Source organism: Aricia agestis, chromosome 3 (genome assembly GCF_905147365.1).
Source record: "Aricia agestis chromosome 3, ilAriAges1.1, whole genome shotgun sequence".
NCBI lineage: Eukaryota > Metazoa > Arthropoda > Insecta > Lepidoptera > Lycaenidae > Aricia > Aricia agestis.
In genome coordinates, this window is record NC_056408.1 from 9,312,432 (window position 1) to 9,337,245 (window position 24,814).

At 34.0% G+C, this 24,814-nt stretch overlaps 1 protein-coding gene across 3 annotated transcripts; it reads left to right on the plus strand.

Annotated features, from left to right (window-relative positions):
* Positions 1-1,141: 1,141 nt before the first annotated feature.
* LOC121725772 (RUN and FYVE domain-containing protein 2) lies at positions 1,142-23,193 on the plus strand. 3 transcript variants are annotated; one of them, XM_042112878.1, is made up of 14 exons: positions 1,142-1,388; positions 8,284-8,462; positions 9,286-9,395; positions 10,105-10,312; positions 10,524-10,699; positions 11,263-11,399; positions 13,245-13,303; positions 13,875-14,000; positions 14,691-14,831; positions 17,721-17,818; positions 19,635-19,776; positions 20,310-20,396; positions 20,663-20,890; positions 22,588-23,193. In XM_042112878.1, the coding sequence occupies exons 1-14, from the start codon at positions 1,220-1,222 to the stop codon at positions 22,711-22,713; spliced, it is 1,986 nt and encodes a 661-aa protein (XP_041968812.1). In that variant the 5' UTR covers positions 1,142-1,219; the 3' UTR covers positions 22,714-23,193. The 3 variants fall into 3 exon arrangements, with proteins under 3 accessions (XP_041968812.1, XP_041968811.1, XP_041968813.1); XM_042112877.1 differs by lacking the exon at positions 1,142-1,388 and adding an exon at positions 6,751-7,225; XM_042112879.1 differs by lacking the exons at positions 1,142-1,388; positions 17,721-17,818; positions 19,635-19,776; ... (1 more) ...; positions 20,663-20,890; positions 22,588-23,193 and adding exons at positions 6,751-7,225; positions 16,579-17,381.
* Positions 23,194-24,814: the final 1,621 nt, after the last annotated feature.

Here is a 24,814-nt window from a genome sequence, read left to right on the forward strand (position 1 = left end):
TTTTGTATGGTTCAAAGGAATTTGAACGAATAGTTTCGTTCAAATTCCTTTGTAATAAGAATTGTAATAAATTGTAATAAGAATTAAGATACGTAGAATATTAAATATACTTACGCGATGGTTAGTATGTAACTAAAAAGAGTGAAATTATTATTTTTAACAAAAAAATTAAAACCGACTTCCAAGGTAAAAACATTAATAACATCTTATAATATTATGAACTAAAAAGTATTAAATAATTTTTCCTATCTAGTAGTGCCTTTTTCCGAATTCGGCTAAACCTCAACTATTTCTGTACTCAATCTTCATAATTTTGAAGGCTCGTAGTACAAGTGAAAACCTTTATGTGCTGTCGACTTTATCTACAATTCATACCTACTTAAGAAAAAAGTATGAATTGTAGTAGTTAAAGTCAACTTACCCACCCCACCCCTGCGCCATCGGCTGGCGACGCCCTTGGACACTCGCAGCATCAGAAGAGCTGCAGGTGCGTTGCCGGCCTTTTAAGAGGGAAAAGGGTAATTAGGGGAGGGTAGAGAAGGGAAAAGGGTAGGGGATTGGGCCTCCGGTAAACTCACTCACTCGGCGAAACACAGCGCAAGCGCTGTTTCACGCTGGTTTTCTATGAGCCCGTGGTATTTCGTGGTATGGTGGTAGAGCCGGCCAATTCGTGCCAAAGTATGGCTCTCCCAGGTCACAGTATAGCAATATTATATGTCATATTGCTATACTGTGCCCAGGTAAATAATAGGCTATCCACCACTTGACAGAATATGAAGTATAGAGAATCTGTCAAAAAAGCTGTGAATATTCCTATTCGGCACTTTATCAGAAACTGGTGAATTTTCTAAACGTAATCACGCTTAAAAGATGTATTTTTTTCTTTGTATTTTCACAGAGAACGCTTATTACATTTTAAATAATGACGTCACCTCGCACATTTTTATCTCGAAATAATAAAGTTCTCATATTTTTTATTTCATTTAAACATTTTCCCGCCCGTCATGACTTTCTTGACAGACTATACATTGACAGAGGTCTTTGGCATAATTTAACGCTATATTAAAAAAAAAACAAGTGACAAGTGAGCATTTGACAGTTGACACGTCAGATTTCATAACAATCCGAAATTTCTAATTTCTAAATTATTTTCTGACTTATTTACATTTTATTCGTGCGAAATGAATGTTAAATAATATAGATAAACAAAACTAAAGCCATGGCTGAACCTCAAGATAAAAAAGAGGCTGTAACTCCTAGTACTTCCACAACTTCGTTAAGATCACATTTGTCGGAAAGATCTCCGTCGGTTTCATCAAATAAAGAAGACAAATGGCCAGAATTGTTATTATCAAAGCCGGAGAAGTCATATTTTTACTCTAGCAAGCGTAAGTGCCTAACATTTTACTAAATTATTAATAAAACTAATTTTGTTAAAAGCTTGTATACCACTGTTGTATACAGTGTAGGTACCAGGTAGTAGGTACTCATTAATGGTTAATTCATTTTTAATAACCACCCTTGTTTGATTGTTTAAACATAGTTTTTAAATGATTGGTAAACATTTGAATTACTTGTAGCGTTTAAAGATCAAGGTAATAATTTTATAAACAAAGCCATAGCCATCAATCATATCGAAATATAGATAATATAGCACCTCTGCACATAGGGCCTGTATTCACTTATTTTTGTGCGAGTGCAGGTGATTAGTAATCAGGAGGAAGCCATTGTGGACAGCGACTGATTAGTGCAAGTTCTTTATTTTCTCCTAATCACTTATCACCTCCACACACTCTAATCAAAGTGAATACAGGCCTTTACAGCTTTTGAACAGTATCAGTATTTGAACAAAGTTAAAAATTATGCATTTCAGCTTATCTACTATTTGATAAAGTATCTGATACACGGTTGACAACGGCGGTGTTAACAGCAAAAATTGGTTTGCGCGTTGCCAGCTACACCATTGTAAACCACAGTGTTGAATAAATTTTGCGTGTTGACAACCGTGTATCCATGGGTGTAGCCAGCCTTGGGCTCAGGGTGGGGCAGCAGTCAATTTACTATTACTTTTTTTACATTTTATTTGTCCTTAGTCTGTTAAGAGTATGACTCGTTAAAGTAGGGAAAATATAAATCCGCTACTCAATAAATTTTTGTCACAAAAATTTTGCATTAATGTACTGCAATTTTTAATATGCTAGATAATGCAGCTTCATAGATAGACTCACAATATTAATTTAACTTGGATTCAAAACTTACCTATCAGTTGTCAGTTAATGTTGACTATACTTTGTGCGTTCTAAGATGATATGGGTGACAGTTTTCATGTTCCTTGCTACGGGTTTTTTTACAAGAAAACAAAAAAAATCAAAATGTTATAAATTATATTCCATCTACAAAAACAAATGTTTCCTATAATTGTAAATGAATAAAAATGAAAAGATGCTAAATGCTAACTTATTAATAAAAATTATAAAAATTTAACTGTGAAATAGGAGTATAAAATTATTGTTATGAAAACATTTGAAAAATGTCATATGCATGAAACGGAATTTATGTCAATAGAGATTGACTCTGTTGAATCAAAATCAAATCGATAAAAAAGGGCGGCCATCTTAAATCACTGGCACCACTGAAATGTCAGTACGAAATCGATAATTTCGATTGCAATTCCTTTACGAAGTGATTCGATATTTTTAAACTATTGATTAATTTTTGTTAGGTAACTTCCCTACTATTGTCAATTATAATGTGTCACGCATATCATCGTAAAACGCACAAACTATAACAACTAAGTATTGACATCCAATTGAAATGGCATTGTGAACTTATTTTAGCCAGTTTGTACTAGTAGGGTAAGGTCAAACAGAATTTATGTACATTGTATCATTCTTATTCATTTTTTTTTCATCATAGAATCTGTGATTGACGTCATTAAAATCGGTTTGGTTAATTAACCATTATTAAAAAACTAGTGACCGACCGGACTTTCGGTTTCGGCCAAAAAATCTAGTTTCGGCCTTAGTTTCGGTTTCGGCCAAAATATAGCCGAAACTTTTGGCCCCATACATAGCTGTTGGCAAATTACGTGCTATTTTAACAATGTTTCCCAAACAAACGACTGAGTAAATGCTATGATAAATTGATTAAGTGTATGAACTTTATTTACTTAAGAATTTTGTTTGACTGTGAGATTATAGGATATATTATTAGGATACATCTTGCGAGATTTATCTAGTAAATCATCTCACTTCACTCTTTTCCTTTTACCACGCGTTTCATTTAAATAGGTACCTATTTAAAATAAGGTCATGATACTACACTGACAGGACTTAAGGGAGATCGCAGACGACAGACTTTTTGTGCGATCGAGTCTGCGGCGCCCATACAGTCGGCATGGCCGCGCCATGGAGCTAATATAGAGGTAGCTCTATATTAGCTCCATAGTATGGGCGCCGCACAGTGGTCCGAAATCGCTAAATAGTGGACATACGCAAAAAAATTCGATTTTGGTGTGGAAAAAAATACCATCCGATAGATTTTAAGAGCAGTAACAATAAATCCTTATTAAGTTTTTTTATAAAAATGTATATTTAAGGTGAAAAAAAATAATTACGAAAATGTTGTATGGAAAAGAATCTATAAATAGATTTTTTGCAAAAACTACTATGTCATTCTGGTTCATTTCTGAAACAAGTAAAGTTCTAGTGGTATATAAGGTTTAGAAAAAAAATTACGAAAATTTACGTGCAGCCTTTTGCAGTAGAGGGGTTCAAAATTTTGAAATAATTTTACTAACTTTTTAGGTGTGGAAAAAATACTATTCGAAAGATGTCCTAAAAAGTAACAATAAATCCTTATTAAGTTTTTTATAAAAATGTATTTTTTAAAGTGAAAAAAAATAATTACTAAAATGTTGTATGGGAAGGAATCTATAAATAGATTTTTTGCAAAAACTACTACGTCATTCTGGTTCATTTTTGAAACAAGTTCTAGTGGTATGTAAGGCTTAGAAAAAAAATTACGAAAATTTACGTGCAGCCTTTTGCAGTAAAGGGGTTCAAAATTTTGAAATAATTTTACTAACTTTTTAGGTGTGGAAAAAAATACTATTTGATAGATTTCCTAAAGAGTAACAATAAATCCTTCATAAATTTTGTACAAAAATGATGTTTTAAGGCGAAAAAAAATAATTACGAAAATTTTATGGGTATAATATAATATATAAAACGAGTCCTTAAAAAGCAACTATACTTATATGTACTTACAAACATGGATAGCAAAAACAAAATTAAACTAAAATTAACTACTGACTTAACTATTGTAATTATAATAAAATAAAAATTGTTACACACACTAATAACTCAAACAATTTCAAATGAAACTTATAAATAAATAATAATCAATTAAACCAACGCTTTACAAACATAGTGGATCTCCAATGCTACCATCGCCTTGTAATGACACAACCTCACTTTCTTCGTAATCATCTGATAAAAGAGGTCTTTCAAGCAACAGGTCGACTGTGTCTGGATGAAATTCTTGGTGTTTATTTTTAGACAACTTTGGACGAATGTGAGACAAATATGGATCAGAGCTTATTAAAAAGCTATGCAACAAATCTTCATTAGTTTCTGCTCGACTCGTCTTTCTAGTATGCGGTATGCATCTCTCTAGTATTTCTAAATTCTTTCTTCCTTGCCTCTGAAGCTTCTCTACTCAAATAGCCAATACAGACAGATATTTGAAACTTTTGGAACTGACACCGACTTTTTTTCAAACTACGACAAATAGCCAATTGTTCCAATTGGCTATTTGAGTGAAAAAGTTAAGCAACAGTCGACCTGTTGCTTGAAAGACCTCTTTTATCAGATGATTAAGAAAGTGAAGTTGTGTCATTACAAGGCGATGATAGCATTGGAGATCCACTATGTTTGTAAAGCGCGTTGGTTTAATTGATTATTATTTATAATTGTTTATTTATAAGTTTCATTTGAAATTGTTTGAGTTATTAGTGTATGTAACAATTTTTATTTTATTATAATTACAATAGTTTAGTCAGTAGTTAATTTTAGTTTAATTTTGTTTTTGCTATCCATGTTTGTAAGTACATATAAGTATTGTTGCTTTTTAAGGACTCGTTTTATATAAGTATTATATTATACCCATACAATTTTCGTAATTATTTTTTTCGCTTTAAAACATCATTTGTATACAAAACTCAGAAAGGATTTATTGTTACTCTTTAGGAAATCTATTGTATAGTATTTTTTTTCCACACTTAAAAAGTTTGTAAAATTATTTCAAAATTTTGAACCCCTCTACTGCAAAAGGCTGCACGTAAATTTTTTGTGTCATTACAAGGCGATGGTAGCATTGGAGATCCACTATGTTTGTAAAGCGTTGGTTTAATTGATTATTATTTATTTATAAGTTTCATTTGAAATTGTTTGAGTTATTAGTGTGTGTAACAATTTTTATTTTATTATAATTACAATAGTTTAGTCAGTAGTTAATTTTAGTTTAATTTTGTTTTTGCTATCCATGTTTGTAAGTACATATAAGTATTGTTGCTTTTTAAGGACTCGTTTTATATAAGTATTATATTATACCCATACAATTTTCGTAATTATTTTTTTCGCTTTAAAACATCATTTGTATACAAAACTCAGAAAGGATTTATTGTTACTCTTTAGGAAATCTATTGTATAGTATTTTTTTTCCACACTTAAAAAGTTTGTAAAATTATTTCAAAATTTTGAACCCCTCTACTGCAAAAGGCTGCACGTAAATTTTCGTATTTTTTTTTTCTTAACCTTACATACCACTAGAACTTTACTTGTTTCAAAAATGAAGCAGAATGACATAGTAGTTTTTGCAAAAAATCTATTTATAGATTCCTCCCCATACAACATTTTAGTAATTTTTTTTTTCACCTTAAAAATACATTTTTATAAAAAACTTGATGAAGATTTATTGTTACTCTTTAGGATATCTTTCGAATAGTATTTTTTCCACACCTAAAAAGTTAGTAAAATTATTTCAAAATTTTGAACCCCTCTACTGCAAAAGGCTGCACGTAAATTTTCGTTTTTTTTTTTCTAAACCTTATATACCACTAGAACTTTACTTGTTTCAAAAATGAACCAAAATGACTTAGTAGTTTTTGAAAAAAATCTATTTATAGATTCTTTCCCTTACAACATTTTCGTAAGGTAAAAAACTTAATAAGGATTTATTGTTACTCCTCTTAAAATCTATCGGATGGTATTTTTTTCCACACCAAAATCGAACTTTTTTACGAATGTCCACTATTTAGCGATTTCGGACCACTGTGCGCCGTTAAGGTTAAAGTTATCGTCAAATATGGCGTACATTATGGACTTTTACTAGGGATTGGACAGCATTTGACATTTTGTTATGGTTGAAGTTAAAGTTAAAGTAAATAAAAAAAGTTAAAGTAAAAATTGGTGCAACCCACCCTTAATTTATCACAACTAGTTATGATTTAGTAGTAAATTAATATAATAATTTCAAAACAACAATGTTTATTATAAGTTTTTCTTATTTTCTATGTTTTAAGATGAATAAAAAAAATCTGGAATGACTGAAAACAAAATATTTACTCCATCTTATGAAATCTTCTAAAACTAACTCCCTTTTGCTGTGCTCACGACGTTATCGCGGTAGTTGTTAAGATGGCGCTGTTACCCCACGGTATTGATTTTCACCCCAACACAGTGTGTGGGCGATCAATATTCACCCCGAAGTTCTAGAAAACTTACACTGGCATTGTTTTAACGTTGCACTTTATCAAAATAATACGAATACTGTGTACACAGTGCATAGGATTCCAAAAGGAGCCTACCTATCCTCTACTTAATTCGTCGGCGTAATCAGCTGATATGTATACAGGGTGATCAAGATTTCCGCGAGTGCGTCATACTTTTCGCTTCACGATTTTTTTGCATTATGCGTTCACTAAGTGTTCACGGGGAGCCGTTGCCCGAGCTCGGCATCGCAGGTATTCCGCGGGAAGACAACCCAGATGCCGACATGGCCGGGGCTCAGGACACCATCTATCTCTGCAACTTCCGCGTCTCGGTGGACGGCGAGTGGCTCTGCCTGAAGGAGCTTCACGATATGGAGATGCAGGACTCGTATATTCGTCCGTCTGACACTGGAGCTATAACATCGCCGGATGATCCGATGCATTCGCTTATGGGTAATTGAAGTTTGATACCGCATAGCTATTAGCTAGTGATGAATTTTCACGATCAAAAGTTTACTTCAGTCCAGGCACAGCTTTATATTTGAGATACTACTACAATATATGCACAAATTAACTTGGTTCCTGCTCTTGTTCATGCAGTTTCTTTAGAATGAGGTGCCTCCTTAACTTCTCCGTGTTTATCAAATACGAGGTTATAATATTTACCCTAGAGGAACCGTTTCTGATACTTCTTAAAGTATGAATAGAGAGGTTTCGTTTTATTTAATTGATTTATGAGTGATTAATGAGTCATTATCATTAGTCATTACTTAAGTTTTTAAAAGAAACAGTGCAGATATAATGATGTCACTCTAAAACTATATTGACCACACCTTTTTATAATACTGCAAAATAATATCATACTGCAAAACGACAACATCAAAAAGTTTATACTTTCTACTGTTGTGTTGAAAGGTCGTACCAAGTCGCTACATCGCAAAAGCGTTTTGAATTTAATTAATTAATTATTGCTAATAAATAAACACTAGGTACTTAGCCGATAGTGTAATTGCAGAATAAAGTATCTATCCCACTTCGTCGCTGTCACCTCTTCTCCCGCATTGAGCTCTAATAGATCAGCATCCTTACTATTATCTAATTCATGACAGTAACACTAAATTTTACCTCCAATTATTAGTATTTAATATTAAAAAATATTTTTTATTTCAGCAAAAACATACAGAAATTTCAGAAAAATAACAGTATACCATATTTTCAGACTAATTTATTAAAATGACTAGCTGTCCTGGCAACGTTGTTTTGCCATAAAATGATTTTCCCTGTTTTCCTGCTTTTCTCTTGAAGTCTTTTCTGATTTTTTTTTCTATAGACCTTACGGAGCCCGAGACCTTTCCAAAATTCCAACGAATGCAAAACCGTGGAAATCGGTTCGTGCGTTTTGGAATGATAGCGTCAGGAAGGAAAACCCGACTTATTTTTATATATTAAATTAGCTTTAGCTCTCACACTAGGATAACCTGTCGTGAGACTTACTAACGCCCTTGTTGCAGCTCGAGACCCAGTAGTGATAGAGCGCAGTAATCTGGTGAACATCTCCAAGTTGATAGTGAAGGAGCTAATTGAACAGTCGCTGCGGTATGGCCGCATGCTAGACAGCGACCACCTGCCTCTACACCACTTCTTCATCGTTCTAGAACATGTCATGCGTCATGGCCTGAAACCTAAAAAGGTTGGTTAACAACTTCCTTTATCTTTTAGGAAGGAACAGCAAAGCTGTCTTTACATTTTATTTTGCGGGCTTAAATTATTTCTCTCGTCAAATTATTGCACGTTTAGTCGACCAATTACATACGAAAGATAATGCGAAGTAGCACAGTTGTATCCATGTGTATTGTGTATGTATACTCCTGTAAAATATACAGTGCAGTGGCTTCAGAACAAAGGTCATGCATTAGCTAGGTTTTTATTTTATCTGAAAGCCCTTGAACTACATTTAAAACGACTTTTTTATGTAATTTAATACGCTTGTATCACTTAGTTTGTGCGTTCTAAGATGATATGGGTGACAGTTTTCATGTTCTTTGCTACGGGTTTTTTTTTACAAGAAAACAAAAAAAAACAAAATGTAATAAATTATATTCCATATACAAAAACAAATGTTTCATATAATTGTAAATGAATAAAAATGAAAAGATGCTAAATGCTAACTTATTAATAAAAATTATAAATATTAACTGTGAAATAGGAGTATAAAATTATTGTTACGAAAACATTTGAAAAATGTCATATGCATGAAACGGAACTTATGTCAATAGAGATTGACTCTGTTGAATCGAAATCAAATCGATAAAAAAGGGCGGCCATCTTAAATCGCCGGCACCACTGAAATTTCAGTACGAAATCGATAATTTCGATTGCAATTCCTTTACGAAGTGATTCGATATTTTTAAACTATCGAGTAATTTTTGTTAGGTAACTTCCCTACTATTGTCAATTATAATGTGTCATGCATATCATCATAAAACGCACAAACTAATCAAATATGCTTGTAGGGTCTCCTAGGTCCCAAGAAAGAGCTATGGGATATTCTCCAAATGGTCGAAAAGTATTCGCCCGAAGCTGCCGACATAACAGCCAGTATCAGAGATTTACCTACAGTCAAGTAAGTTTATTTATATTTTTAAATCAATGAGACTAAATATTCCCTCGATCGCGGATTCTTGGAAATCTATTGTTATTCTATTGTTATCGCGGTCGATTTCCATCGCTTGGGTGTTGATAGGATATTGGCCGCATACGACTTAAAGATTTCACCAACTGGTCACCATCTGATCGCGATCTACCAATAACAAGTCGTTGAATATTGGTACCGACTTTCTCCCCCTTTAGACCACCAAAGATCCAAAACTGTGTTTTTCCCATTCACATTTGATGAGCGATCTCAAAGTTGTGCGCGGTCTTTACTAGATGAAGATTTCTCCAGACGCCGTGTATCTAAAGGAATTACGTCCATCGCACCATAATAACCCGTAGCTATAACCGTTTAGACGGCGCTATGACGTCGTTTCCCCGCCCTTATCGTCTTGGTCAATTTAGCTCGCACTTACAAGACCTACTAAAATTATATTAACCTAGTTCCTAAACTCTCGACGGGCAAGAATAGACTACATAATCTTATTTCCTATGTAACGTTGTGTATGAGACGTCCATATGTAAAATCCCCTACTTACTACAATACTTAATTTAAGAAAATATTTTCTCTTATTCGTGATATTATTAATATTACGTTAACTCAACCATTACCTGCATACATTTTGCCTCTTTCTATTCTTTTGACGGTAAGCGAGACATCAAATTTCACATTGTTTTAGGACCGCAATGGGTCGCGCCCGAGCCTGGCTACGACTGGCCCTGATGCAGAAGAGACTCGCGGACTATCTGAGGATTCTTCTAGAACATCGCGAGGAAACTCTAGAGGAATACTTCGAGCCTCACGCCTTGATGTTGAACGAGGAGGCCGTGATCATAACTGGCTTGTTGGTCGGACTCAATGTTGTGGACTGCAACTTGTGTGTTAAGGTAAACCTAACTTCTGTTAAAGAATTTGCTGTGATTTTATCCGTCTCGTAGAATACAACAGCTAAAATGTATCGGAACAGCTTTTAAGACAAGTGGCCTCTCCCAGACAAGTAGAGCGCTTAATGAACTGATACGCGTTTGTTATTAACATAATTATGTAACACAATTTTATAAATTTGAGATATTTAAATTGCAAATTCATTTCCCAAAGGAGGAGGACTTGGACAGCCAACAAGGCGTGATCGATTTCTCGCTGTATTTACGCGGCAGCAACTCCTCGCACGACCTGGCCGGCAATGGAAACGGCAACAACGAGCCCAAGCAACGCCATATTAATACCATGCTCGACCAGAAGAATTACATTGAGGAGCTGAATAGACATCTCAAGTAAGTTCTTTATATACTTAGTCAATATTCTCTAAGCAACCGAGTGTGTGTTCTGAAATATTACCCAGTACTCTGTCTAGTATTCTCTTATAATGAATCATAAAATCATGTTCCAAAATATACTGACCAGTACATTGACGTATATGACTTTGGGATGGCATTATTGTAAATGTAACTAATACGTCACACTTGTCTTACCGGTGGCACACCAGTAAAGTGTGGTGTCAAATTCATGACGTCATGAACATTGGCCATACCAGGTTATATTTTGGAACTCACGCGACGACTGCGGATTACCATATTGACACACACTAAGAACACACACATATAACTAAAAAAATACTTCGCAACATTTTAACAATTCCTCGAAACTCCAAACCAACTGTACCTATATTGATTGTTTTCAAACATCAAAGATAATTATTATTTTTGGCTAGACATAGCTGTGTTGTAAAATGTGACGTTTGGTCTTCGGTTTATTTATGAATAGTCATTAATCGTTTACATATTAGTAAAACTAACATTCTGGAAAGTATGAAATGTAACTGATAGTATTGTTTCAGTGCCACGGTAGCTAATCTTCAGTCCAAAGTGGAAAGTCTAACTACGACCAATGCTCTCATGAAGGAAGACTTGGCGATCGCCAAAAACACGATGATCACACTGGTCGAAGAAAACAACCAGCTGAAACATGCATTAGGTAAGTTATTAATTTTGTCAGACATGCTTACTAGTTACTGAAGTACCAGGACATTATAAATGGGTCTATCTGTATATATTGAAGCGTGTGTTACAAAACTAAGTGTTAGTATTTCAGGGTGTGTATGAGTTCCCTGTATTGAGTTCACTGTGAAAGTAGCAGCGCAGAAAGAGTAACTTTTTTTAACTTTTGTTTGGGAAAATTCCTGCCGCTCAGTCGCTTACCTATACAAATAAAAAAATGCTTTTCAGCGCTGCTTATTATATATTGAGTTCACTGTGAAAGTTTACAGTGAACTCAATATAAGGGACACATACAAAATCTAAAGTATTATCACTTAGTTTTGTTACACCCTGTATATTGTTCTCTTTGATCGTCTTTTGCGGCCTTCCCACGTTAGCCCATGGACGACTACAAGCGATTATAATATGGATCGGGCTAGGAACGAATATGCTGCTTTAAATAGCTTTGCAATCACTATGGTTATTTAATGCCGAAAAAAAAAAGGGTTTATTTAAACTTTGACATCATATCATTTCAGTTTCCTTTTGTAGCATTTGCTTATCATAAAAAGTCTTGGATTATAAAAGTAGTAAGTTGAATAAAAATCGGCCAAGAGCGAGTTAGACTCGCGCACGAAGGGTTCCGTACCACAGTAGAGCTAAAATAGGCTGAAAATTGTGTATTTTGTATGGGAGCCCCCCTTAATTATTTCATTTATTTAAATTTTATCATAAATTATTAAAGTACAAATAAAACGTATTTCTTGAATATTTCAAGTGCCTATGTATTGCCGTCATTGATATCGAGCAAAAAATAGCAAAAAAATGACGTTTATTGTATGGGAGCCCCCCTTAAATATTTAATTTACCCATAATTTAAATATTACGGAACCCTCAAAATGTTATTAATAAAAATCACATTAAAACGGAATTTATTGTTATTGGCTATTTCTCGTGAAGTTGTATTAGGTACTCGTGAAGTAACTCTTATTTTTGCCAAGACGCCAAATAGACAGATTGATAAGATTTCCTGTGAACACAAATCGATAATAGTTTAAGTGATTCATAATAAAAAATGTATTTAGGTACTTAGTTCAACTTAGTCATAATCCTTATACTTGTTCCGACCCTTCTTTGTACACTCGTCACGCGATACAGTATTTCCCCCCAGTTGCTTTCCTGATTTGGTTTTGACTGTCCTTTATTTATAAATTGAAGCTAATTTAACTTTAATAATAGCAATCTCATTAGATTTTTTAAAGTGACATCTACGATGTATAAAACATTTAAAGAGTCTTTACAGTACAAATATTTTAGGATATAGTTTTCATAAGATAGTTTTCATTGTCCGAAACCATTAGCATCGACATTTTAAAAAGTTTTGTAAATAAACATAAACGACAACTGCAGTAACTAAATGCGTACGGTCGCCGACAAACACAAGAAAAACACATTTCGACTTTATTTTCAGACAATAAGGTTCGGAAGTGGTACCATTGTATCAGAAACTAATACATTTATAAAGTAACACATAAGGCACACCGTGTGAGTGACCCGCGTATGCACAAAGATAAGATTACTTCTAGCAAGTGAAAATCGCACGGATGGCATTAGATAAAGCGATTGTATGACTCAATCTTTTGTATCGTTTTAGTTTGGATTAGTATGCCGCGGACGTCGCACGCATTATATTTAAACCGTTATGCACTGCCGACCCAGTATCATGGGCAATACCACGGCAAAGAGCACGCAAAGACATTGGATTAAAAATTGTGAGCTATTTTCAGATACGTCCACTGTTTATTTATAACCCGTCTGAACGCACGTTTGTTTTTCTGTTTAGGTCAGGACATAACCAAAGAGAGTAGGATAAAAGTGACTGAGCTGCCGCCGGATGATGAGGTATTTCTTTTATTTACTTTTAAAAGATATAACAAAAGAATTTTCGTTTGTATTGGAATATTGCAACATACTTTAGCAACTCATGAAAAAAATGTAGAGCACATGTATTTATTTTTTGATGTCATTTCATAACAAACATTGTGTATTGTCCTTCGCAAGGTTTTTGTATACAAATGCTTGTATCATTATGATGACTTCATCAGTGTTAAGCCCCTCATTACAATACTAACGATAACGATAATAACTTGACTAACTTGTTAATTAAAATACATAATAAATATAAATGTACTGTAGTGCAACCAGTATTCGCACTCTTTATATTATTCGAGAATCATTTTATAGTGAAATGAGGATACATGATAGACATAAATAATTGTTCTAAATTATTTTATTTTCAATATAATTCAGAGTTAGAATTCTCTCTCTATCTTTATATGAATTTGTTACTGTGCTGGAGTAGAAACATTAATTTTCGTTCTAGAATTTCAAATTTACAAATTCACTTAATACTTATTAAGTAGAGATACTGTAATTTATCTTAATAGTTGCAAGATAAACACTTTTATTTCAGGACAAAAAGAGCGTTAAAAGTAACACATCGGACAAATGTAAGACTGAGAAAGAGGCCGAGCTCGTCAAAATGTTGGACGAAGAGAGGAAACGAACCGCTGAACTACAGAAGGAGATCGATTTACAGGTAACTTCAATATGTTTTGACTTTTGATATACAGGTAACTTGAATTTTTTAGTTAAGTATTTAAGGGATGGTGGACCTACAGACCGGAAAAATATTCAGGAGTATAAATTAAGATAGGATTTTGAGCAACCAGGTAACAACATCAACAACTTGAGGTACCCTATTTACCCCACGGTTGTATTACCTTAAAGGTCTATGCTTCTTGTAAATTAACATAACTATTAAATTATTCAACTAAAAGCATTAGTAATGTTAAATAGTACCTACTTCCTGTGCAAATTCGCAAAACCCAATGTTTTTTTGTTGATGCTTTAAAAGTTTTTCCTTAGTAACGACTAGTCTTATGAAACTAAAAGGAAAATTATTTTAGTTATCAGACATACCGTATGCAGTTAAGTATGCTATTTTCAGTAGCAATAATAATTTAATTAAACGTTATCACAATAATTATCGTCATTACCAATCGCGTGCTACTTGTGACACGTTTTGATACTCTCGTTAATGGCTCTATAATAAACACGTCGTGTTGACGCGAAATAATTATTGTTTACCTTCTAATAACTAACAATGACGTTATAATATAAAACTTTCATCGTACCTAGTATATCACCTGAGGTACAATCAAAATAATTAAGCACAAAATTTTTTTTCACTATATAACGTCTAATTCAACCACATAATGGATTCCAGATATCACTCAAAGCCGAGATGGAGGTCGCTATGAAGTTGCTAGAGAAAGATATACACGACAAACAGGACACGATAATATCCCTGAGGCGACAGTTGGACGATATAAAACTAATTAACCTGGAGATGTACAAGAAATTGCAGGTGAGAAGCATAATTAGGTTTTTCTACCCCTTATAGGCCACGCACAACTTACGTTCGGCAAATGCGTAGTGATGGCTTGATCACGCCTGCCCAGTAGAGTGGCGCGATAGTGCTCTCACCCAAGCACTCGGTATGATTTGTGCTCGGCTCGGTTGATGAGGGGACTGTCTCGCCACTACTCGGTAGGCTTAATCAGGCCCTTGGTCTGTTTGATTAGCCGAGTACATGCTATTGGTGGATCGGTGATCAGACGTTTCGTTATTGGTAGGTCGAGATCAGATGGTGACAAATTATATATTGTTAGTGATTGTACTATCTGAGAAATTGATCATAGGCAGATGGTGGACCCACGTTACTTGGTCGGGTTATAGTCGACTAGGTTTGGCATAATTCGACCAAATTACGCAAGTCCGCCATATGTCTATGAATCAAGTTCCCTGATAGTACATCTTCTATACCAGTGCCTCCTCCTCTAGTTTTGCCGAGCGATATTAAAGTTGTGCGCGACCTTTACTTGGCTTTATTCTGTGACCTTGAACTAGCCGATGCCGTCTACTGCGCTTGTTTTGTTACGAAACCATTTCACGGTCTGCTTTTTATACGCGATGTTTTTCCCCAATTTGATACTACTGCCGAAACGAAATATAACTTTATTTGATATTATGGAATTATTTATGATCTTTATTTTATTATTATTTATATTATCTACATACTTAATATGGTATTCATATTTAGGCATCCTTTATTTATGCATATTCGTTATGTTATTAACATTTTTCCTTAATTGCTTTAATTTTTAAATAACCTCCGTTTAGCTGCCGGTTAAATTCTTAACGTACCTGTATTTATCACACTGTAAGCAATCGCTTAAAATCCAAGTCCAATTACGTAAATAATATTCGAACGGTTTCTACTTACACACCAACAAATCAAAAATATGAAGAACAAGTTAAAAATTTTATACTTTCATATTTTGACTGTCCGTATAATTTTGAAAAATACTTTTAAGTAAAAAGAATATTATGCAGTATGCTTTTTTTAGCACAATACACTTTGCCATTTACAATGGAAAACCAAGTTACATTTACAATTATAGAAAACCAAACCAAAAGTTCCTTATCTTTACATGTGCCTTTGCACGCTAGACAGTCGATCAGTCGATTTGTACACAATACACTAGGTCACATTTCCGTCGTAGGTAGTGAAGCAAGCATTGACCCGGTAAAGCGGCGTGGGCAGCACCTAAAGCGCCCACGACGCGCTTCGTTGATTAATATTTGTTGCTCACTACTTATAACTTAATGATCCATTGTTTATCTACTTTGCGTCGTCACTTAGGCCCGTCTTTGTACGTATTAAAAATTACCAAATGTCTATTAATTCCTATTCTCTGTTATTGGTTCTCTGTTGGATGCGCTCCCATCAAAATATCTGACAGTTATGCTTTTCTTAATTCGTTTTGTTTTTTTTTTTTGCTTAACACATTAAAAACAATTATTTGTTTCTCTAAACCTATACATCAATTTTGCTTAGGCCTGCCTGTATCTAATATATTGTTTCTTTTGTTTTAAATTGTATTATGGGTTCTCTATCGCATAATCCCTTAATATCTGGTGAGTCCCTATTTAACGCGTTTTGTTTTTGTTTTTTTTTTTTTTTGCTTTATCCTCGTACTCTGTAGTATTTCAAAATTGTTCTAACGCTTCAAATTTCTGTATACTAACACTGTATTACTAATGCCGCGAAGGAATGCGAGATGGAACTTACGCAGAAGGGTGAAATGGTCTCCAGGCTTCAGGGGAAGGCCGAGCAAATTGGCAAAATACTCCACAACCTCGAAAAATATAACCACTTCCTTGGGCCGGACCACGAGCTAGTCAAAGCCCTAAAGTCCCCCACCAGTAGCCTAAGCGAGAAGTTAGATTTCAAAAATGGCGCCCAAAAGGGCACAAAGTCGAGGGACGAGGGCCCGCCCAATAAGAAACTGAATCTCCAAACCCTGCAGGAAATACCGCCTTTCCGCAAATCCGGGAATTCCGACAAAACCAATGGAGACTGAATAGATCGAATAACACGCAGAACTTAATAGGGCACCTCGCTCTGAATAAACTATAGAATCAGAGTACTTAGTCGAATTGCATTCCCTCGTTTCGATAGCGACGCGAAGTTAGATATCAAAAATGTATGGTATTTGACATAACGTATCGCAAGCGCCATGACACTTAGCGATGTGACTGTCAAATCCCATACATTTTTGACATCGAACTTCGCTATCAAAACTAGCGAATCCATTATGACTAAGCACTCAGGTGCAGAGTTGGTGCAGAGTTAGCGTTCTGCGTATTGTAAATATGTTGTAGGAGAATTATTGCGATGGTGGTGTTTCCTGGCTAGGGAATTTATAGTAATATATTTACACACAAATATTAGTGATATTATGATCTCAATTTTAGATTTGTTTTCAACTGGAATTCTGTACTTATTCCATTTATTATAATATTTACTCTTCTATTTAAAAAAATATATTTAAAGATACACCACATTCGAGTTGAGGACGAATCCATAGTATAATAAATGTTCTAAAACTTCTTCACAAAACATTATAAATTTAAGTAATAGTAGTGAAATTAAACTATATCTATAAAATAATACGTGGACATGGCATTATGTGTAATTAGCAATAAAAATACCTTTAAAAGAATAATTGCAACATTCGAGCACAAATCTCATTATTATTGTCTCAACACAATATGTAAAAAAAAGAAAAAGACATTTCCACGTTGCACTAACCTTAAATGCTCTAAAAACCACAAATTATTTTGCCCACTAATCTTAGAGTCACTCACTAACTAGCGACGCACACATCAGTTAATACTGGCTTTGTTTTAGGAATGTGAAAGTTCCTTGAAACATAAAACTGAGTTAATAGCCAAATTGGAAGCAAAGACTGAGTCGATGGGCAGCACAATCCACCAGCTGGATGAAAAGTAGGTTCTATATTACGCCTCTCGCTCCAAGCCTAATGCTTTACATATCGAAGCGTCTGGGCGCAACGCTTCTTAAGGTGGCCATACACGGGACAATTATCGTAACGATTTATCGCCTCGATGTTAAAATCGAACGACAAATTGTACGTGTGTAGCAATATCGCAAACGATTTTATGGTCAAAAGACCGATTGGACGATTTTCTTGACGATCGATCGAAACGACAAATTGTCCCGTGTATGGGCACCTCTAGGGCTCTAGCTCGGAACTACGGTGTTGCCACTAGAAAAATATTGGTTTTTTAAAGAGTTTTTGATGTCACAATTGACCGTAATGCTTTGTTCAAACCTACGCGACCAGGCGACTGCGAAGCGGGAGCGTCAAGTTGTCAAATGTATGTTTTGAAGTGTACTGTGTACATAACTAGACTTCTTTTTAAAACCATTTGACAACTTGACGCTCCCGCTTCGCAGTCGCTTGGTCGCGTAGTTTTGAACAAAGCATTAAGGTGGCTTGCATGACGGTGTTGTCACTATTTTGGCATAAGGTGGGTTACACACTGGTGCTATCATATATTTGACATTAGGTGTGTACTACACTATCGAATGCTGATGTTGTCACCAATTTGACATTGACAGTAAAGGTGGCGCCACCGTAGCGCTCGAGCGAGGGCCCTTTTCTTCTCATTACTTTGATATTGGCAAACCCCCACGATATTATTGACTGATGAAATATTTTTTTATAAAATATATTTTATTACCTTCGTCGTAAGCGATGCTTCGCTTCACCATTGATGTGGTTGTAAGATAAGTTGTAAACTAAGGCTTATTTATTAATATTGTTAGTTAACTCGATTTATTAATTAATGTATTTTGATTTGTTAAATTGTATAGAAGTAATGTATTTGCTATACCAAAAATTAGGTACTTATTTCAGTGATACTTGGAGTATTAGATTGTGATTAATTAAATAGACAATAGTAATAGACAATCTCTTGGTGTAACCCATTTTTTTAATTATATGAAATTATAGCATTTTTGTAGCTTTACTGTATAAAATGTACCTTAATCGAACCTATGTTGGTTTCTTTTATAGTTTTTGTAATTTTAAATCAATAGTATGTGAAGCCTTCTTTATAATAAACGATATACAGTTATAATGTGTATTTTATTTCTACCAACCACATTGGCTTGTTTTGTTTTATTGTGTAGGTTTGCCATATCATTGTAATGTTCATTTTGCATGCCTTTATCTTTTGTTTAACCACAAAACTGATCCATCCATACTAGACTTAATTTAATTTTGCCACCCCCACTAAACTTAAACTGTAGTAAGAATTACTAAAGTAAGTATTAGCAAACTGATATAAAAGTTTTTTAAGGACAGTATTCACATATATAAGCTTATTCAAGACAAGAAAAAATCCAAAGTACTGTGATTAAAAAAACATTCATTAAAATCAGATCAGTAGTTTAGGCATAGCTATTTAAATAACAAGCATACATAATTATACGGAGACTTACAATTATTATCCTTCCTTTTGATAAGGTCTAAAGCACGAGTCAAGACACAAAACTGTAATACATAATATTTTCAATCATTCAAAGTCATTACTTTTATTATTTGACTTGTAATAGAATATTATGTAACAACTTACAAAGCATAATATTTTTGGACCATACAACCTTTCGAGTTTCGATTAGACTGCAAGAGTTATTTTTCTCTGAACCATAAGTATCAGAACTTTTTCTTCACAAAAGGCATTGTAAGATTTCATGAATTTCACTAAAAGTATCAATTTACTCTCCTATATGTAGGTTAAAAGAAGATAGAAATATTAGAAAAAATCTGGAGGAAAATTCTCGGAGTTTAGGCCAAAAGGCAGCTGCAGCGGAGAAACGAGTCGCGTCGGCGGAAAGCGATCTGCAGATAGAACGAGAATGGAGATTGTCGTTACAGGTAGTTATAGTCCTTTCTGTAAAGATTTATAACATAAATTCTACTATTAGAAGATCCGAAATTAAGACGTTGTTCACCGAGCTGACAAGGAAATAGTATTTTGTTAACAAATGTTAAAATATATGGAACTAAGTTGAAATGGGTTGACCAAAAAACCTGGGTAGACTTTTTTTATAATATTATTTTTATGATAAGTAATTTAATAATGAGTTACAAAATTCCATTGGTTTTGTCAGCTGTACTTCGGACATAAAGCCGATTGATTAAAAAGATAATTATAATGAAGAAAAAGTGTTAAAATGTAAATCAGATATGGCTAATTTCGAGCCTATGATCTATTTGCTCATATAAAGCGCGTGTAGACAAATAATGGATAATATTATCCAAGAAAATATAAGTAGGTATGGTCTATAAAATAAAAACAAACAATACTTTGAAAATTAATTTTCGTCCAAACTCCAAACGTTAGCAGGAAATTATACTGAAGATATTTTTAGAGGTTTACATTAAAATATTAATTTTATCACTTTCAGGAATCGATGGTCAGGGATCGAGATCGAATTTCAGCGCTACAGCAGGAAGTCGACGTCCTAAAGTCAATAGGAGAAGTTAGAGAAAGGGTAAATACTAAATACTGTTAACTTTGTTCTTATCTTCCGCCTAACTGGATTATAGAAAAAAATCACCTAAGAACCATCTATACTCCTACCTACAATTGTACTTCTTACAAAATACTCTTATTAACTATAATCTTAAAAACGTATAGGATATATTTCGCGTACCAGGTAAAGACGGATTATAGTCGTTTTGTCACGGCAAATTGTGTCCCAACAATCTAGTATAATATTTTCTTATTACTTAATTTTATTATTTTTAATTTCCACAGAAATATTTTGCCCTCCAAGAGGAACAGAATAACCTTAAGACACAATACAGTGAAGCGCAGAAGACTCTAGAAGAGGTGGGGGCAACTCTCAGCGAGAAATCGCTTCAGTTAGCAGAGCTACTTGAGAAGGAGGCCCGGGGCTCCGACGAGGCGCCCAACTGGGCGAGCGATAAAGACGCCACTGCGTGCACCGCGTGTAGTAAGGAGTTTACTATAGCTAGGAGAAAGGTTGGTGAAAAACTATATAATTCGCTTCGCCCGCGTAAATTAGATATTACACAGACAAATTAGTCCACAAAAAATAGTTTATGATCATTCACGTGGTTCTTATCTGTGCCAAATAACAGAAAAATTGCTGCAGTAGTTATGAGATAAGTCCTTTCAAATAATTTCCCCCGTTTTTTTCCCACATTTTACTCTATTTCTTCGCTCTTATTAGTCTTAGCGTAATAAAATATAGTCTATAGCATTTATCGATAAATGGGCTATCTAACACTGAAAGAATTTTTCCAATCGGACCAGTAGTTCCTGAGATTAGCGCGTTCAAACAAATAAACTATTCCCAATTATAATATTAGTATAGATAAAATAAAAAGTACCCAGTAGCCGATTCTCAGACCCACTAAATATGCATATAAAATTTGGTTAAAATCAGTAAAGCCGTAATTTCGGAGGAGTACGCGGCCTAACGTTGTGACACCAGAATTTTATATATAAGATTATTTGATCTACCTACTACACAGGAAAAAAAATGTCACACTCAAAGTATAGAATTGATACTCTCGATCTCTTTATCTCTCGTTGACTCTAGAATAAATGAATCAATGATTTCTAAAACAACATAAGTAACTAAAAGTAAAATTTTCAGGAGACACAAAAACCTGGATAATTTTTGATAATGCAAGTAATATATAATTATGTATATTATATTTTATATTTCTGTATATATAGCTCCTAATAATGTTTTTTTATACGTCTTTTTATTTTATTTTAGTATAAATAAATGGATAATAAAGTTTTTCACTTATGTGCTTTTGACATTAAATCTGTTACTTGTGTTGTTTTGATACCCAAGAAACTACTGTAACATAAAATAATAACTCAAATACTCATATTTATTCAACTTTATTAATCTTAAAATCATAACATAATGTTATGATTTTATAGTTATGCATCATCTCCCACTTCATCTACAGTTTCTACTGTTGTGGTTGGCCACTCCAAAATTTCAGGTATAAAAAAGATATCAGGACATAGGAAATTAACTTTTTGATATCTTAATTTTTTTTTATATTTATCGGTAAGTATCAAAAGTTCGAAACGTAATGTTGGTCGAATTTATTGCTAATTTACGCCATTGAAGGTCAAACAAAGGTTAAACGTATTTGTTCAAAAATATAAGTAACTAATGGGTATTTTTTTCGTTTAAATACAGAAAAACGATCACTGACCTTATTCCTCGAAATGTTTTTGTAATGAGCAAAATTAAAAAAAAATGGACAATCCCCATTGTATGCACTTGTGTTGTTCTAACAATCACCGAAGAGAAATGTCAGTCAGTTATGTTGTTCTAACACTAAGCGGTATTTTCAGTAGTTCAATTTACATAGAAAACGCAAAGCAATTGTGTTGTTTTAATGCACAATTTATTAATGGCCATAGACTAAATCCAAAATCGCTATAAACTCGATTTCGGCAAAAATGTTAGTTATGTTGTTTTAGAAATCATCGATTCAAATACAAAGTATACCATCTAACAAAACGATTATTTTTCCAGAGTTACTACAGTAACATTTTTGTCGAAAAGCATAAATACGAACTTAAGCAGTAGATCACGTGCCCATAATATTTGTAGTTTATTAGAATTTAGACCACCCCTTTTGTAACTCAAGACTGTCAAAATTTAATTTAACTTGAATTTCCAGCACCACTGCCGTCGCTGCGGCAACATATTCTGCGGCGCATGCAGCGAGAAGACGGCGGCTTTGCCCGGCAACACCAAGCCCGTGCGAGTCTGCGACAACTGCTTCACGGAGGTCAGACTGTCCTAGCACACTCAAGACTGATATACACGTTCAATAGTCATAGGATAATGTGTAGGTGTATCTACAGTTGTATCAGAGTGTTAATTGTATGGGGGCAACCCAGAAAATTAAAAAGATAAAATGTCAACTACAATACTGAGTCTCCTAATAATCAATTCACGTTGCAACAACGTGAGGCGTAGAGATTCTTTTTTTTTTAGCCTCTCTCTGCTAGGCAAAGGCCCTTTCAAGGTTTTTTCATATTTGTTGTTCTAGCGTTCTTTTATCGCTTGTGTAAATTTTGAACGCGAGCCCTACGTTGTGGGTGACAAGTCTGTAAATGCAATGTTTATTTTCATGAGTAGAAATATAGTTCAGTGTTTAATGGCTCATTTTAAAATGCATCCTATTGCATCGACGCGTCACATTGCGACACTAGGACGTGCTACGCCACTAGAATAATTTAATCATTGCTTTATTTTGAATTTTCTATTTGGTTATTTTATGTTATTGACATTTGTTTTATTCAATAATTGTGTTTATTTTATTTTTGGTTTATTATTGGCCATCTTAATTAATATTATAATAAAAATGTCGAACTTGGTAGCTAAGTGTAATTGTAATGTTATAGTCTCGAAGACTCACTACGACTAGATGTGAAATGTTAATCGTTTACTGTTGGCAAGGTATTCAAAATCAAGTGATTTTGGTAATCTTTTCAAATTAATGTTTTTCATTATAAGTACGCCTCCCAATGCTAAGAAAATAGTGATGAAGAAATTAAGAGTACCAAAGCAGCTCTAAGAGTCATCTTATAACATTCCAAAAATAACAGAACATTTTGTATCTACTTAAAAGTTAAAAATATTAATTTAATAGTCATATTTTGTGATAATGAACAGTTTGATTATACTTTTTAGCCCATTACAACATAACAGTGGTAAGTATATTGTGTTGAGTGTATATTATGCACTTTACTAAAAGTTGTTGCCTAATTAAAATATATTGTTGTATAAATGTCATTCAGTCCAGTAGTAATATTAATATTGTACGTACGCTAATTTTAAAGATTTACGGAAGCCCAGTTGGCTCACGGTTAACTTATGAGAAAGTGGCGCTACACAGACCCATTTTTAACATGTGTGCTACAAACTTAAATACAAGTGTACCGATAACTGGTTAAAATTTCACAAGTTAATTTTTGTATAGCACACAATAGGTATGTTAAAAATGGTTCTGTGTAGCGCCACTTTCTTAATAAGTTAACCGTGAGCCAACCGGGCTTCCGTAAGATTTGACATGGTAAACGAAATCAACTTAGTAATTAAAAAATTGTAAGATTCTTATTTTATTATAATTGGATTGTTACATAATATGTTTCAAAAGTGTTTAGGTGCTTATTAAGAAAATTATTGTACAATAATTGTAAAGATTGTTGTTGTAAATATAATGGATACATGTTTACGTCATCAAATAATCGATTAAAATTTAATAAGAATACAGAATACAACTTTCTTTTATTCATGAACCAAAATCAAAATAAATACCCTATTTTATTTTAGAGAGTCTATACACTAAAAGTTGAAAAGTCTTAATTAGATCAGATATGGTATAATATACCTATATGTAATTTGTTTGAAAAGGTGATACTCAGTGGCTTTTACGCTCATAGTTCATAGGGCATAGTAGGGGCGTATCAATTATACGCGGCCCCGATGCCAATGGGGCGCCCAAAGTGAGTAAAAATTAATAATAACTCCCCATTTCTTAATGGTAATATAGGTAACCTTACCTTAGGGCCCCTAAACAAATTTTTATATGCGGCCTCGGGAAGGCACGCTACGCTTCTGGGGCATAGGCAACGCCACGATCATTCCTATACCGGCTCCCGCGCTAACTCTACTGGGACACATAGTTATAAACCGTAAAGTATTATCACTTTTTGTTACACCCTGTAGACTCATTGAAAAAATCACCCACAGTCAAAGTTACAGGTAGGTATAGTGATGATGATGATGACTATTAATTTTATGGCTTGATAGACATTGTATTGTTGTGCGATCTCACGACCCCGGCGGGTGACAGGGCTGCTGTCTCGTCACGTGGAGACAAGGTCTTGAAAGTGCAG